General features: G+C 40.5%; 1 protein-coding gene and 1 long non-coding RNA gene across 7 annotated transcripts in view; one reads left to right on the top strand and one right to left on the bottom strand.

Moving 5' to 3' along the window:
- Positions 1–17,932, bottom strand: part of LOC144194558 (uncharacterized) — a 195,993-nt gene that overhangs the window by 18,993 nt on the left and 159,068 nt on the right. The gene's annotated exons all lie outside the window — the stretch shown is intronic.
- celf6 (CUGBP Elav-like family member 6) overlaps positions 1–17,932 on the top strand; it is a 132,271-nt gene that overhangs the window by 9,266 nt on the left and 105,073 nt on the right. For all 6 annotated transcript variants that reach the window (XM_077713709.1, XM_077713707.1, XM_077713708.1 and 3 more), the window contains exon 2: positions 3,510–3,592. In XM_077713709.1, coding sequence (XP_077569835.1) covers positions 3,510–3,592 — 83 coding nt within the window. The remainder of the gene's footprint in view (positions 1–3,509; positions 3,593–17,932) is intronic.

Genomic DNA, 17,932 nt, shown 5'->3' with positions numbered 1-17,932 from the left:
TTCAAGCCAGTGGCGGGGTAGACCCTGACGCCATAACCAGCCAATCACAGGGGTGCTCGGACGTTTGGTCGAAGTCAAATGGTGACAGAGTTTACTGTTGATGCCAGCTCTCAAAATTATATTTATGAGAGAGAGTTTAATATCTAAGAGAGAGGGTTAAATATCTAAGTACTGTTTAATATCTAAGTACATTTGACCGGCGATCAAAAGGGACCGAAAGACCGTCGACCAAAAGACCGTCGACCAAAAGACCGTCGACCAGAAGACCGTCGACCAAAAGGGACCAAAAGACCGGCGACAAAAAGACCGGCGACAAAAAGACCGGCGACCAAAAGACTGGCGACCAAAAGACCGGTCACGATCACAGGGCACAAGAAGACATACAACCCTTCATGCTCATACTCGTACCAAGAGGCAATTTAGAGTACATGGAGAAAACCCACAAAAGCTCGGGGGAACATGCAAACTCCACATACTGAGGACTGACCTGGTAGCAAACCCTCAACCTCAGAACTGTGAGGGTATTGCGGTAATCACTTGGCTGCCGGGCCTAAATAATGATTAAAAATGTTAGTGGGTTTGCGAATTGTACGGAAATTCTAGTGTGGAAGTTTCATGATCTAACTGTGTTTAAAAGTATGTGTTTTCATTTGGTGAATTACTCAACCCGACCTAAAGCTTCACACACAGCACAATATTGTGTTAGTCCATCTCTATGCTGGACTTGAAAATAGCACCCCAAATACTTAATCAGTATGTGGGTTTTTAATGAATCTGTGTATACTTCCTCTCAGCTGAGTTGATTGGGTGGATATGAGCCATAAAGTGGAGAGGTACTTGAATAATGAGTTGAGCTTCTACATCATAATGACGCCGAATTTAGAACCATTTGTTTTGCAAGCGGTTTGCCTTTCAAACGCAACTGCAATCAATCGACTAACGGCACAAGTGTCAAACTTAAATCAGGTCACAGACTCATTTTGAGCCATGTTATGCATTAAACAATGAGAAATTCGGAATGTTGATTGCACAGGTCCATTGATTCCATTTCATCCATCAATTTTATATAGCACCGAAAAGTCTTGGGCCAGCTGGAGAAACTCCCAGTGGACTTTGGCCTAGAAACAGTGTAAAACTGTCCCTTCCGTTGTGCTCAATTTTGTTCCATTTAAAATTGATTTTGCATATTAAAGGAGAGGGTAAATGGTTCAAAACAGTAATTGTATTTTTATACATTTTGACGATTTTTGAGGGTGCTCGTACGTTTGGTCGACGGTCTTTTGCTCGCCGGTCAAATGGTGACAGAGAGTTTACTGTTGAAACCAGCTCTCAAAATTATATTCATGAGAGAGTTTAATATCTAAGTACTGTTTAATATCTAAGTACATTTGACCGGCGACCAAAAGGAACTTAAAGACCAGGGACCAAACGCCCGGCGACCAAACGCCCGGCGACCAAACGCCCGGCGACCAAACGCCCGGCGACCAAACGCCCGGCGACCAAACGCCCGGCGACCAAACGCCCGGCGACCAGACGCCCGGCGACCAGACGCCCGGCGACCAAACGCCCGGCGACCAAACGCCCGGCGACCAAACGCCCGGCGACCAAACGCCCGGCGACCAAACGCCCGGCGCCCAATCACCCGGCGACCAATCGCTCGGCGACCAATCGCTCGACGACCAATCACCCGGCGACCAAATGCCCGGCGACCAAATGCCCGGCGACCAAATGCCCGGCGACCAAACGTCCGGCAACCAAAATTCCAGCGACCAAACGTCCGGTCACGCTTTTTGAGGTACCCGAAACAATACATTTGTCAACATGTGAATCATCTCAAAGCGATATTGATGAAAAAATATTGTTATTCCCAAGGCGATTTGGCACCTTCTGATGTTTTTCCAATCATCTCATTATTGCCAATGTCTCTCCAAGCAATCCACACGTGACACATAGACAGCCAACATGCCCACCCAAGCTCTCCCATAGGCCCTGACTCACAATTTTGTAACGTCAAAGAGGATAGAGAGAATCTCCCTCCCCCCTTGAGGGGCTCCCAAACTTTTTCCGCTTTGCTCATACGCCTTGCCGTTTCATCAGTGTCTCCGGGGGTGATTTTTTTCCTCCTGACTAAGCGCCTGGTAGTGGGTGAAGGTTGTGGTGAAAGGGAGCACTCTTGGCCTAGTGCCAGTTGCTGAGCTTCGGGGGTGACTATGTGCTGTGAGCGGGTTATCATCGTTGTTGCCAGTGTGTCTACGGGTGTGTGTGTTGTGTTGTGCTCCTTTTCTCATGGGAATGCTTGGCAGCCGCTGTGACATGTAGTAATGGGAAATTATGCTGCACGGTGCAAAACCTCAAGCTGAATGGGGTCACCCACTGTCAGCTGTGCACAAAACACACTCCATGACGGAAGCTGTTGCACATTTGTTAGCGCCTTGTTTATCCATGAACATTTACCTCCATTTTTTTTGCTGAAAAGTCTCTAGAGGAGACAAGTGTCATGTCATGTATAGGAAGTTTTATTTATTTTTTTGATAATGACTATCATGTAGAAAAAGGCCCATATCTGGTTTGACCCAGTATGGAGTTATAAATAAAGCTCTTGTTCCATAAAGTTATGAAAGGGTCAGAAATGAGGCTTATGACTCACCAGGAAAGATCTGTGGGATTTCTAGTATAAATTGCCCTTTAGCTTTATATAACATCTGCCGTTGTTCTAGACTAGTAGTTTATCAAAGTGCACAAGTATGGTCATGTGTGAGCTATAACTTAAAGTTAAAATACAGTTATGGTGAGTGGAGTTGAGTTGTCTTAATGTACATAATTTCTTACTTCAATGCATAATATTCAGTGAATTTAACCTTGTCTAAGAACTGATATTTGTCTCACTGTGCAATTCACATTCCCTTGTGTAATGTTCAAACTATTACAGTCGCTTATAATAATAGTATCTTTGTTTAATTAGACTATTGTTCACTCATATTTAATGAACTCTTCAGCCTTGTTCACGACTTATGTTTTTGTAGGGGATTGTACTATGAGCGACCTTTATTATTTATATATTTTGCAAGGTTAGCTGATGTAAAAAGTTTGAAAATTAGTTTTCTAGATTGAAGGATTTTCACATATTAGATACCAACAAGGACAAATGTATAATTTTGGACTTATTATTTAAGAATATTTTCCTGGCTGAAAAACAAACCATTATCTGAATAACACTTTTAGTTTTTAAGTTCTAAAGTTATATTTTTGACTACTACTCTTTTCAAGGTGAAATCCACCATATTGAAAATCAGTTTTCTATATTTTTCCTCACTATCCTAAAAATATGCAGTTTCCCAACATAAAAACATACTTAACGACAAGTATTCTTAAATTACAACAATGTGAAACCCATTACTGAAGAAAAAAAGATTACGATTCCAGGAATAAGATAATATCTATATGGAATTATTTCCTGGAATTTCTATCTTCCAAGATTGGTGTAAGAACAGCTTTCTTTTTGTCTGCAGGATGTGCCTTTCTTACATACTGTGCCCGAGAATCAGCACTGAAAGCCCAGAGCGCCCTCCATGAACAGAAGACTCTGCCAGGGGTAAGTTTATCCACCTATCTTGTCGTCTCTGAATATTGGGCCCAAGCCTCCCCCTCCCTCGTCCATGGCTGGACAATTTAGCATGGCAACCTGCACAGTCTCACACACAATAGTAGGAGTAGTCTATTGCTATTGCACCTTCTTATCATGCTCAATCACCTACGTGAAGATATTTGATAAGGACTGCTTCATAAAATCTGCCCTTCCCTATGTCCTCTCACAATATGGCAGCCACAAACACTAATTGCCTTGAGGATTTTTTTCCCTCTCATTATCACATGTAATCAAACAGTAAGTATAAACAATTATTGTCACCATGTATCTCGCCATCTGCTATTTTTGCTATAATTCTTTATTTTATTCCATGTCCTTCTCTTTTGGCGAATGAGAAACTTTCTCGAATTCACGAACAGATAGAAAAGATTGTGCAGGGGAGAATAAATAAATAAAAGTTGCCTAGTGTTGGTGGACGAGGTTCTTAACGCAAGTTGTGCACTAAAGTAGAGAATCGGCTTTCACATCAGGGGAATTATCGAGGTGTGATTGAATTACACCCGCAGGTTCCAGAGAAGGTGATGCCAGCCCACCCTTCATTTTACCCTCCCCTACCAGGTTGGGGCTTTAATCACAGCTGCAGAATCTTAAATCACCAAGGGGGGCTTGAGGAGTTTGGGGACAAAGCAGAATTGTGTGTAAAGAAGGGGAGCCAGGAGGTGTTTGATGGACTAGGGAGGGTCTTCGCCAACCTCTCGCTTCTGGGTTAATCACATGTTTGCACGCGGTGGCGTATAGCGGGTATTTCAACCCATAGCCGAAGAGCGCCCCTGGGGGGGAACGTCTTGCTGCCGCACCATCTCCACCAATTCAGCCGGCTTAATAATGAGATGATTGTCGTGATGGTTTGTGTCTTTATGGGCCTCAAGATGAGACGCTCTTGTTTGTCTTTTATCTGGAAAGAGGTTAATGGTCTGCTCTGCCGGCTTTGGGTAAACATTGGCCCTGTACAGGGCTCATCGAGGGGTCACTCCTGCAATCTCATGCTGAGCCCAGGCTGCACATTGAGGGCTAATAAAGATGTCATGTCCTCCTCTATCTGTGTGTCGGTGCGTATGTGTACGGGCTGGAAAAGTATGGCCATAAAAATAGGGAGGGGGAAGACAAGAGGACTTTTGGACAAGCTTGATTGTTATTGTCATGGCCTGATGCCTTGAGATGGCCGACACTTCAGTGGCTTCTCCTTACTGAGCATGATTGAATTTTTTGCGTGCACGTTTCTATGTGTATTTGGGTGTGCTTGTCAAGGTAAAACACAGACTTTTTTTGCGCTCTCCCACCTGCCATTAAATGTCCAATGTGAACAAACTAACCAGCAGTGATTTCTCATCTGATTGGTTCCGGTTTTCCATCCAAAGCAACTATTACCTCCACTAGGGATGTTTTCATAGGTAGGTGATAGCTAGCGGACGTATGTAAGGATGTTAATTGATATATTTATAAACGCCTGTCCATCGCCTCTGGCCTCGAGTTGGCTGGGATGGGCTCCAGCACCCCCCCCCCCCGCAACCCTGGTGAGGATGAACTGGTTCAGAAAATGAGATGAATGTGATGAGAAAGATTTACTATATAATCTTAAGATCCTTTCACACTAGCCACCTAAAAGCGGAAGAACAAATTATTTTTCTACCCGTTTTTGAACGGTCTAAAACAGGTGTCAAAGATGCGGCCCGTGGGCATAATCTGGGCCATTGCATCATTTAGTGGGGCCCGAGTAAGTAAATCATGAATGCCGAATTTCTGTTTTAGGATCAAATTCAAATGAAGTGTATAGATGTATATTACATTTCCTGATTTTCCCTCTTTTAAATCAATCATTGTCATTTTTAATCAATTTTTCTGTGTTTTTAGTTCAAAAATCATTTTGTAAAATCTAAAAAGATATCAAAGAAGCTAAATTAAACATTGTTTTCGATCTAGGAAAAAACTGAATATTCAGGGATTTTAATCCAGTTCTTTTAATCCATTTATTAAAAAAAAATCCAAGTATTATATCTAAAATGGTCCTGCCCACATGAAATCAAGTTGATGCAAAAGCAGCCCGTGAACCAACCCGAGTCTGACACCCTTGGTCTAAAACTAAGTCTGCTACAATGGCCTTCAGGGTCGAATACACAATCATATTACTATTCATACTATTTGAACAAGACAATGAAGTGCACCCATATTCATGCAGATACATGTATAAATGTCATCTAAAATATTTTACATCATGAAAAGAGCCACTAAAATAACCATGAGATGCTCTCCTCATGATTTTATTCAACACACGTTTACTCATACTTTTTATTTTTATATACTATGCATTAGTTTCCTAAGTGCAGACAGCTCTATTTTATAAATTGTCAACTTTTCCTCAAACTGCACATTTTTTCCCATTAGCACATTCCACACCTCCCACAACATCAGAATAGAATAAAACATAACAGAATAAAATCCTTTGTCGCAGTACACCAAGTCAAAGTGAGTGACTGTGTGTATGAGCGCACGATGCTTGAATATGCAAAAAGTCGCAATTATTATATCACCACACTTCAATCTTCAAGTTTTCCTTAATTCGCTTCAGCTAATTTACATAGTAGTGCAATGTTTGGGAGTTGAACTAGATGCCTATGATAGACTACACTGGTTCATATGCTAAATTTATTGTCGAGATTGGAGTGACTATTAAGGAAGATATGTTTTTTTCTTTGTTTTAAACAGTGTTGTACAATGGTGTCAGACTCGGGTTGGTTCGTGGGCTGCATTAAATGGATTAAAAACCCTGAATATTCAGTTTTTTTTATAGATTATAGTTCTTTATAGATATATTGTGTTTTTTTTCTGTATTTTTAGATTTGACAATTATTTTTGAACTAAAAAACAGAAACACATCGATAAAAAATTTACAATTATTGATTTAAAAGGGCGAAAATCAGGAAATTTAATATACATCTACTCTTCATTTTAATTTGATCCTAAAACAGAAAGTCGACACTCATGATTTACTTTCCCGGGCCACACAAAATGATACGGCGGGCCACATTTGGCCCGCGGACCACCACTTTGACACATGTGGTGTAGTACATTTTGTTATTTCCTATTTTGAGTGCACTAGTTATTAGAATTATTGAGGCAATCATTTGGCATTTACATGCCAACTCTATCAAATCACATTGTCAAACAACATAAGAAAATTCTATCCAGAATCCAAAGTACCAACAAAATACATTCCAACACAACAATCTATCTACCTATCTATGTCATTGTTAAAGAAAAGGCTGTTTGGGTATTTTTTTTTTAAATCCTACCAGCACACACACACACACACACACACACACACACAAGTTCTGCTTTTTTGATTGCCCCGGACATTCTACAACAATAATATTATCTCACTCGCAATAATGGCGCGACGGCAGTGTAACTAATATTTGCAGTTGGCGCTGCATTGAAATGCTCCATACAAGTGTTTGCCAAACAGCCTCCTGACATTGGAGGAGCTAATCTTCAAATGAATGCTACTCTCTTCTCTCGGGGGCCATGCCACTCTCTCCTCTCGGGCCAATTAGCTGCTGGTGTTTGCGTGTAACAAGCATGCTAATTGGCTGCGAGTGAAGCCCAAAAGCCAATTATAATGTTGGTGGATTAAAAAAAAAAAAGAAAGAAATACAAAGCAGCTTCTCTTTGTCTATCTTTCTCTTGCCATCATGCGTAATATCTTTCCCCACTTTTACTTCCACTACTACTTCTGACTTCACACTACAACGTGATGATTTTTCAAATATATAAAATTGCAATTTGTTTGTTGGGGGAAAGGGGCTGGGGGTGGGGGGGGGGGTGCAAGTAACACCTGTCTGCAGTGTTGATGATAAAGCCGCCAAATGAGGACACTGCAGGGGGGAAATGTGTCCCCAAATCTAGGAGGGTTTTTTTTCCAACCATGACAAATTCTGAAGATTGACTCATGTATGCATCATACAAAAATGGGGTCAGAAGGAGATTGGGTGTCATCCCAAAGCTAGCTATTATAATCATGTGCACTTGCTTAAAGCTGGTAGCCTGCATACTTCGTGCAACTGTTATTTCTCTTCTATTGGAATTTCTGTACATCAACTAAAAGGCTCCAAAATAATTATGTGATGTGCAAAAATGGTACAATTCACAAACACTACACTCATTTTTCTGGTCAACTATGGCCCTGTAAAGCCTTTAGAACCATTGTTGGGATATTGGGAAAAATAAATATGAAATGACTTGATTGTTTTGAGATTGAGTCTAATTATTCAAAACGTGTGAGGTTAAAATGCAATTTTAGAAAGGCAGTGATGTCATTCATCTTGTCTTATTTGAACATTTTGATCATTACTAAAACAGACATGGAGACATATTCCTATCTTTCTTGATTTTGTCGGTGTCACAAATCCCACCCCCAATTAATTCTTGATTTAACAAAATTAATGATATGTAGTGTCAGGTTTCTTGCCCACAGGCTTCTCTATGTAGGTGTCACACTGAGCTCCAGCAGATCCATTTTTTCTCTTCACTTGGACATAACAGTTCTTTTATGTATGCTTTTATTCGACTAATTGTGTCTGCTACTGATCAATTTGTCCTTAGCGTGAGATTATTCCACCCCCGGAGCCCTCTGAGCAGTAGCAATTATGCTACAAAAGGCCCAGTTTGGGAAAAAAATGCTGAGAAACTGGATGCGAGAACTCTCCAAATGATCCCTGTGCTCTCCTAATCATCAATTAAGTCTGTATCATTTTCTTCTACTGTCCGCTTTAGAAAAGAAATTAAAATGGCCTATTGTCTTACTTGGTCCAGCGGGATGAAGGCATTTTTTTCCATTGAGCCACAGAGCCAATCGTGCTATTTCTGGAGCGAAAAGATTCACAATCTCGCTACAAACTCGGTACTGTCCTCCTTTATGTGGCCGGTGGCCCTCCTCATTGTGCAGGAATTCATTTTGTCCTATCAGATGGGATTTTTAACCTTGAAGAGTGTTAAATAGAAATCTGACAGGGAGTTGGGTGGGCGAGCACAAGTCGGAATGTTTCTGGTTCTCATGACAAAACGTTTTTTTTTTTTTAGAAGAAAACAGTAAATGTGTCAAACAACTGAACAATTGCAGGATCAGATATCAATTTCAGGGGCCATAAGGCCAGAGAAGACCAGTACTCGGACGTTTGGTAGAATGGACGTTAGGCAGAACGGACGTTTGGCAGAACGGACGTTTGGCTGAACGGACGTTTGGCAGAACGGACGTTTGGCAGAACGGACGCTTGGCAGAACGGACGCTTGGCAGAACGGACGCTTGGCAGAACGGACGTTTGCCAGAACGGACGTTTGGCAGAACGGAGGTTTGGCAGTACGGACGTTTGGCTGAACGGACGTTTGGCAGAACGGACATTTGGCAGAACGGACATCCGGTCGACCAAACGTTTGGGGACCAAACGTCTTTCGACAAAACATCCGGTCACGGAGAACACTCACATATCACAGTGAGCAGAACTCAAATATTTTAAGTTGTGTGAATTTGTTATACTGTGCTTACTTGAAATGCTAAACTGGTATTGTTTCTATTCATATAATACAAATAACGTAATAAGTTTGGGTGTGCAAAAATCATTGTTAGTTTTCTCCAACCGGGTCAATTTTGAGGTGAAGACATTTATAACGTACTTCAGATTTTGAATTTTCAACCTGAGGTAAATTACAGTTCAAATTTGTTCCACTAGTGAATATGTGGGCAGATTTCTGTGTAACACAATACAAGGGTTATGTTGTGCTAACTTGAAATGCTAAGTTGTGGTCATTTCAAATGTCAAGTTGTCCTTACTTTAAATGTTAGGTTTTGCTTACTTGATCTTTATCTGAACTTTGGCCTAGCCTTAGTCATGATGGCTTCAAGAGTATCTGACAAAGCATTAGTCAGGCAAGCTCTGTGGTTTATTTAGCCAAGCATTGCAGAGATATAAATTTAAATCCTACTTGAGTTACATTCATGTACTTAGCCTGAGATGCAGTTCGCTGAAAATGTCAATTTCTGTGCATGGTTACCATAGAATCTGCTAACGTATGTTTTGAAACGGTGCATACTAACCAGAAATTCTGCTAAATCATACACACCATTTTCAATTTCAGCAACAACTTGAATTTGCACTCACAACCTTGTCAAAACTTGGGAGAGAATGTGAAATATGATGACTTAAAAATGTTAAGTTCTGTTTTACAAGTCCATTACAAGGCTTGGTTAAGCTTTTCAATAACTTTCCATTAAAAAACAAAGTACAAAATCACTACTTTTGAATACTTCTGTACTATGCAGCTCATCTAGTTCTTAACTTCACTTCACATTGAAAAGAATTCTGATTCTGAAATAGAAAATCATGCATGTAATGTCTTCGCATAAAGAAGCAGGGTCACCGGAGGTTAATTTATGACAAGTTCTTACCCTACGCTTATGAGACCGACCTTCTTTTTCCACCCCGAAATGACCGCAGGGACAAATTAAGAAGGGATTATCGACTAAATCTTTCAAGATAATAAAAAAAAAACTAGGCCAGACACTTTTGATCGGTCAGCAAATATTGCCTCTGCTGGAGAAACGTCGCTAATAATGAAGCAGACGCTAGGAGATGAGAAGCCGGCCAAGTTTGGCTAATAAGCGTGTTAAAGTAAGCGCTTCCTTTACCTTCCCTCCCCTTCGCCAGCACCGTGTCTTCCCCTCGTTGACAGGTGCACGGTCTCCTGCACTAATTTAGCCGCTTCTTTAGCTGTAATGAGGCAGAACTGGTGAATGTAGTGGGGGACAGCATTGTTAACATCTCTGCTTCACAGAGAAAGCGAGAGAGAAAGAACAGGGAGAAGGATGACAAATAGCAAGGAATGGAAATGAGGGTGTGGGTGCTGTCATCACTCCAAGAAAGAATGCCTCAAAGTTTTTTTATTATTATTTTTTTAAACTTTACTTTTTACTCGGGTTGGGCTTCTAAGGCAACCTGCCAGCTGGGTGAGTCCACTTCCTCAACCAATTAAAAATCAAAGTCTGTGCTGCGAGAACATCGGCCAGTCTTGCAATAAAGACGCCAATGAAAATAAGGGTCTTTTTCTTTAGGTTGTTTTCCTGCTGGAAATAATAAAAATAAAAAAAAATACGGGAGTAGTTGGGAGAGGAAGGAACTATTGACTGGGCATCCACTGCATCTTACTATTACCATTTCATCAATACTGCTTACTCTGTTCAGGATTGTCTTGACTAAAGTCATCAGCTTCAGGAATTGCAAATTTCTCGGTTAAAATGTTTAGCGTCTCAAGAGAGGTTGACCTGGATTTGATGGACTTAACTTTAAAAATTAGTCCGTATATTGGTGAAAATATACATTTTCAACATATTGTGCATTCTTTTACACTGAACTGCAATTTAGCCTGGCGACCAATGTAGGATTTGCCCCCTACTACTACTAATTGTTACCCGGGATAGGCTCAAGCACCCCCATTACCTTTGTAAAGACAAGTAGAACAGAAAATGAAGGAATGAATGAAACTAAGACATCTTTTTTTAAAATCATAACTCTTAATTCATAAATCGTTCAATCTCAGCACATTTTGCTGCTTTTCCTTTTCAAATTACATTCATTTCCATTCTTTCCATTTCATTTTATTTCTGTTTTCTTTAATCTAAAATCCCCGTCTTACATTCTTCTCCTCCTCCATCAATTTTTATTCCTTTCTATTATGTTTCTATTACATTACAGCATTTTCCTTTCCTTACATACCTATCAGGTTCGTTCACTCTTCTTTCCCTTCAAAAAAAAGCCACTCTTCCCCATTTATAACCACTATTTTGTGGCCATTTTATTTCCTTTCAATTTGTATCCAGAATTTATTTTTATTTTTTACATCCTTTCACAACTTCAGCAAATTTTCCAATCATTGATCATGCAGCTTTTGACTTTAGACAAGTAGCAAGAGAACACAGAGGAGACCATGCAAACTGATAGTCAAACACTGAACCTTTTGAGTCTTTGCCAAAATAGTCCACTGGGAAAGTCTATCCATGGCAAAATGAAATAAAAACCACACACTTGCTTTGGACAGAAAAAAAAGGGCCAGGCTGGAAATGGTTGGTAAACTGCTGAGTCACAATAGAGCGCGAAATGAGAAGAAGATGAAATATAATTACAATCCCAGCATCACTGAGACAAACCCCTCCATCAGCTTGTCCGAAGGATTAACCACATGCACGTTCCTCTTATCCCCCTCCATTTATAGTGAAAGGAAGACTATGACCTTGCGCTTGTTTACGTGCACATTAAAAGACAGGAGGGCAGGCAAGGAGAAATGGCAGAAAAGTCCGACGGTAATTGGAAGGAAGTTTCTCTAAGGAAGTCAGTTGTGTGGTTGCACAGCAAACACCCGCAACAATCAGGATGAAATAAAAAAAAAAAATGAAAAAAAAAGCAAACACGCCGCGTAGCAGCAAACAAGCAACGAGTGGGCTGGCATAAAACACATGTGCGCATGTGTGCATTAGTTCTTTGAGAAGGTGGTGTGTATGTGTGTGTATATAAGTGTGAGAGATGATATTAAAAGAAAAAAAGAGAAAAAATCGTATGCTTTGTGTGGGTGGTTCCATTAGTTAGTCTGCCTGTTTTCTTGCATTGGGAATAACTGATGTTAGTGGGCTCAATGAGTCACATTGCATACTACTCTACAGGCTACTACTGTTAGTTTTCAATGCTTTTCTTTCCTGAGGCGCAAAAAACTTTACTCTACTTTTGTAGTTTTATCATATATATATATATATATAAATATAAATTTATATATATATGCCAAGGGGAAAGGTTTTGGAGTAAGCAACAAGAGACTTGTGTGCATGCCTACCGGTGAATAAATCACTGTCATTGCCTCTATAAAGATCCCACACACTCACAAGTAAGAAGACTGCAACAAAGTTCACCAAGAGTGCAAGTCTCAACCACACACACGCTCTCGTCAGATCAATACTGCATTAGTGCAACATGTTGTCCTGTTAGAATGTCGAGTGATAGGTGAGCCGCAACCTATTCAACTCTTGGTTGCAGTGCTTCACATTGTGCTCAAATACAGACAAGATTGTACCATATATAGTGGATAATTAAATGAAAAATTCTTAGACATTTTATCCAACCATCAACCTTCAGTTTGTCTGCTCATCCGTCCATCCATCTATTCATTTATCCACCCATTTCTGTCTGTTTATATTAAAGAATATATAGAAAGGCTACATCTTTGCCATACAGTACTGCCAATAGGGACATTAAACTCGTATGTCTCACAAACATTAAGAACATTTTTCATTACCGTATTTCCACGACTACAAGGCACACCGCATTATAAGGCGCACCCTCAATGTATGACATTTTTCCCAAATATAAGACGCACTCACTGTATTATAAGGCGCACTGTCTATTTTGGAGAAACTTTAAGACTTTTAAGTGCGCTTTATAGTCGTGAAAATACGGTAATTGCTATTGACTTCCAGGTATGAAGCACTCACTACACAGTCACCTCTAGAGCCAGCCATTGTTGATGTTTTGGATTTTTTTGTATAAAATCTTGGAGTGGGGGAGGAGCTATATGATGGAAGATTTTGTAAACTAAGATGGAATCTGCATATTTAACAGTATTGTTTCAGTTCAGGCGTTTGTGTTTTTTTAATATCCGACAGTGGAGTTTTTTCGTTTTTGGTTTTCTGTTTTTTTCCATATATAAGGCGCACTGGATTATAAGGCGCACTGTCTATTTTGGAGAAAATGTAAGACTTTTAAGTGCGCCTTATAGTCGTGAAAATACGGTACTTTCCTTTGACATCTTGCACTGAATACAAATTAACAATAACCCTTGTGACTGCCTTTGCTTCAACATAAAAAAGAACCAGCTCAGAAAAAAAGGATGATTGTTATCTGTAAAAGTGTGATTCATACTCATTCACCTATCTCCATCTCAGCTCCCTCGTGAATGGGAAGTTAGTGTAATCGTTGCAAGTAAAGTCTTGAGTGTTTTACTAGATTCAGCACACCCACTCTTTTATTTCCATTTCAGGGTATATATCCTGATGACAATAAACATTTTAAACAGAAGAAAATTGATGGATGTGTAGTAAGATAACTGTACACACTGTTTCCATTCACTGGAAAGACAGACATTTTCTCTGCTCTAACATGTCTTGTGATTAAATGACCAAATACCCCCGACAAAACGCATTTGGTTAAAAAATGAGTGGGTAAATTGATTCTGAAGACATTTTGTTTGTCCAGTCTGAGTCAAAGTTATCTTATCAGTGGAAAAACTTTGTTTTTAACTTCATAATGAGCCGTAGGCTTTGAAAAAAAATAGGTTGCAGGGGTTTGGCACGGGGAGTCCTTGGTGCTGCCAGAAGCTCCTGCGTTTCCATTTAAACTGTATCATTAAAAGGGGAGACGGCACCTCCATACCTCATAAAGTGTGACTGCCACAGCAGCCGAGGAGCCACGCACGGCTGCTTTTACAGCGAGCCAAACACGGACCCCCCCATCATCCCTTCAACCCTTCCACCCTTCACTCTAAAATCGCTTTCATGGCAATGCGTTTAGATATTTCTCGCACTCCGCTCCTCTACTTTTGTGCCACTGCTAAGTATTGACCGATATTTCAACCGGCCCCTTTTCCGAGTCCTACCTTTTTCCCCCTGTCACATATCCCCCAACGAGGAGCCAGAGCGTAACATTGAAAGGGTATAATCAAGGTGTGTTCGGGGGAGCAGCACTCATGGGGCCGATTTGACGCATGCTGCAGGGCAGAGTTGATTCAAGGGTGTAGATTGAGTCAAGCCTCATTTCACATCCCCACAATTAGTCATCCAGTATGTGCCCGACATAACCCTTTCGTTCCCGTAGCCTTGAATGCTCTGGTTTCATTCCAAAACTACCGATTTTAGTTTTATTCAAGTTTTTGTTGTTGTTTTTTTAACGGCACGATAAGACATAGCCGTTTAGTTCCCCTCCTCCCATCTCACCTGTTTCTCACCTTCGCTAGGATAAGCCTCAGCAAAACCCTCCTTCTTTCCAAACCCTCCTTGACTTCCTCTTCATTCGTTCGCGTTGACACCTCTCCAACTTTTGCACTCGGCCACTCGTTCTCCCTCTGCCATAAATCTCCACTCAAATCCTACTTAAACCTGCATCGGCAGCTGTCCTTAAAACTCCATTATCTACAATTACTCTAGCATTAGGGAGCAGGCGCACTCCTGCCCCCACATAAAAGCGGCCTAGCTTGAAAAAAAAAAAAAAGAAAATATTAAATCTGCCCAAAAGGGATTTTATGTTTTTTCTTTATTTTATATATTTTTTGTATTTGTAGTACCTGCGCCACAAGCGCCCCCGCGGCAAAGCTCAGTAACAGAAAAAAATGCCAGCAGTTGGGATTAGTGCGGTGAAGAGCGGGTGGGTGTACGAGTGTGCATGCACATAATTTGGAAAGGGTTGTCTGTTAGCGAGATATACAACTCTTCATTCCCGTAGGACCAAAACTAGGCACCAGACAATCAAAACAACCACTTTTTGATGAGTACCGAATGATTGTGAGAATTAGCATTTAAATCAAATGCCTATTCTAGTAAATTGCGCTACAAGATGGCTTCATCTTGTAAATGTACCATAAACTATAATCACACTTAACTACGACTTCAAACTCACGTTAAAGCCTTACTCCTTACGATAATTGTCTTAATAAAAAAATAACATGCCTAAACTAGGATTTTTGTCTCTAAAATTCCATGGAATGTAAAATGTAGACATTACAAAACATACTGTATATTCACGACTATAAGGCGCACTTAAAAGTCTTAAATTTTCTCCAAAATAGACAGTGCGCCTTATAATCCAGTGCGCCTTATATATGGAACCAAAACAGAAAAACAAAAACGGAAAAACACCACTGTCGGATATTAAAAATACACAAACGCCTGAACTCAAACAATACTGTTAAATATGCAGATGACATCTTAGTTTACAAAATCTTCCATCCTATAGCTCCTCCCCACTGCAAGATTTTATACAAAAAAATCCAAAACATCAACAATGGCTGGCTCTAGCGGTGACTGTGTAGTGAGTTCTTCATACCTGGAAGTCAATAGCAATTACTGTATTTTCACGACTATAATGCACACTTAAAAGTCTTAAATTTTCTCCAAAGTAGACAGTGTGCCTTATAATACAGTGCGCCTTATATATGGAAAATGTCATTCATTGAGGGTGCGCCTTATAATGCGGTGCACCTTATAGTCGTGAAAATACGATAATACTTTAATATTGGCAATGATCGATAAAATGTAGTTGCAAGCAAAGATAAAAAAAAGCCAGAGAAGGACCTTGCTTCGCCGTCACAGACAGACATTGTCGAGGCAAAAAGGTCGTGGATGTTGAATGCAACGTGCTACAAAACCTTTAATTGTACTCGTGCTATTGTGCATCAGATTGTTGAGTGGGCTCGAAGGAGAAAAGGAGGCTCGCTAATCAGCTCATAATCCAAGCGGCTGATGTTTCCTAGGCAACGCTGCTACCTCACTCACGAGTTGCAAACAGATGCGCTCACTCGTCTAATTCTGTCTATTCGCTCTCCCCCCCTTCACCCTTCACCATCCCACTCAACCGCCACCCTTCTCACCCTGTTGCTTCCTCCTTCCTGTCAGCACAGGCCCCCTTGTCAGCTCCAATTCTTGGCTTCCTCTGTCATTCCTAATGTCTCTGTTCACTTTTTCCTTTTCTCATTCACCTCTACTAAAATCACAAAAGGGCCTTGGGCTTACCCTCGTGTTTCTCACAATTTTCTTTCTCCATCAAAACAGGCTTCTCACTGGCCTAATGCAGCGTGTTCTCCCTGTAAACACTCTTTGTCTTTGCCTGCCCTTTGTCTGAGATTCACTCTAGGAACGTTAGAGGCATAGATAAAGGGTCAGCAGAGTTTATCAGGGAGAGTAGAGTTTGTTTCTGTGTTGTAAATAGAGACACAAAGCTAATGCAAATTGTCATTGGCCTCTTGACTTCTTTCTTCCAATTTCATGCAAACAAATGCAATTTCCCTGAAACTATTACTGATGTAGTTTGAAGATTTGGGGTTTATCTGACTTTATTGACTTCTTTGTTCCAATTTCTTGCAAACAAATGCAATTTCCCGAAAGTATTACTGATATAGTTTGAAGATTTGGGGTCTACTGTACCTCACAGTCTTTACTATTCTACACTGATCTCCTTCAGGCTTCTTACTGTGGTGAATTCAAGAAGAAAATGCAGGAGGGACTCCTATTGATGTTTTATGAGTTGTGTTTTTGCAGGGTTATTATTTTGCAGTTTGAATTCAACCACCTCAAACTGAGATGATGAGAGTTTAGCTGGTTCTCTGCTGTGCAAGTGTAGAACTGTGCTGTAAACCGCAAGTGATGTATTGGTCACAGTGTTACAGTCAGCTAACTGACCCTTTATTTTTCCTCTTGACCCTCATAAACTTTGACCCAAAGAGCAACAGCAAGCAGAGGTTGTACTGAACCTTGGGTGCTACACAGACAATCGACCGCCTTGACAGAACAGGACGTAGACATGAAAGGAGTTTGATAAACGGCGGGCTATTTGGTCTCTAATTGCAACCCTTTAAAACGTCTCGCATGTGATTGGAGGGAGCTCTGACTCTAGTTAGCTGGATCAAAGTAAAGAGAGGAAGATTAAAACACGCCAGGCGGCTGCGCTTCAACTAACGGAGCGTCTTCGACTCATGACCCTGCGTCGGGAATGGCCAATATTCCCCGCCAGATAAATCAAAGTCTCGGCGGAAAGCTATCTTATCATGAGTTATGCCAGATCCTGGATACTGTTGTAGTTAATCATCATCGCTCAAACTCAGCCCCATTATTGCTTACTATATCTGAATAAATGTGGAAATATGGCTGGAAAAGGGAAGGGGGACATTAGGGCTTGGTAGATAAATAAAGGATAAATGTAATAATTAAATAAAAACTAAAACATGGATGAATTTGAGCTCACAAGGATGGGCTCAAAATCAGGTTGATGTTAGGGAGAGGCAAGCGTGTCTGTTTTCTACAGAAATTAAGCGACAGAATGCTCTGTCCAAGTGTTTTTTTTTTTACTGTATCTTGAAAACATCCTTTCCAGGAGCTCAGATTGAGAAATATGAAGTCTTCTTGAATATAACAAATATGTTGCAAGACATCTGCAGCCATTTAGTATCTCATATTTGACCAATGTTCAATACCGTATTAATCTCCCA

This window comes from Stigmatopora nigra, chromosome 3 (genome assembly GCF_051989575.1).
Source record: "Stigmatopora nigra isolate UIUO_SnigA chromosome 3, RoL_Snig_1.1, whole genome shotgun sequence".
NCBI lineage: Eukaryota > Metazoa > Chordata > Actinopteri > Syngnathiformes > Syngnathidae > Stigmatopora > Stigmatopora nigra.
The sequence above is the reverse complement of the archived record's forward strand: the minus strand, read 5'-3'. Positions and strand labels throughout refer to the sequence as shown.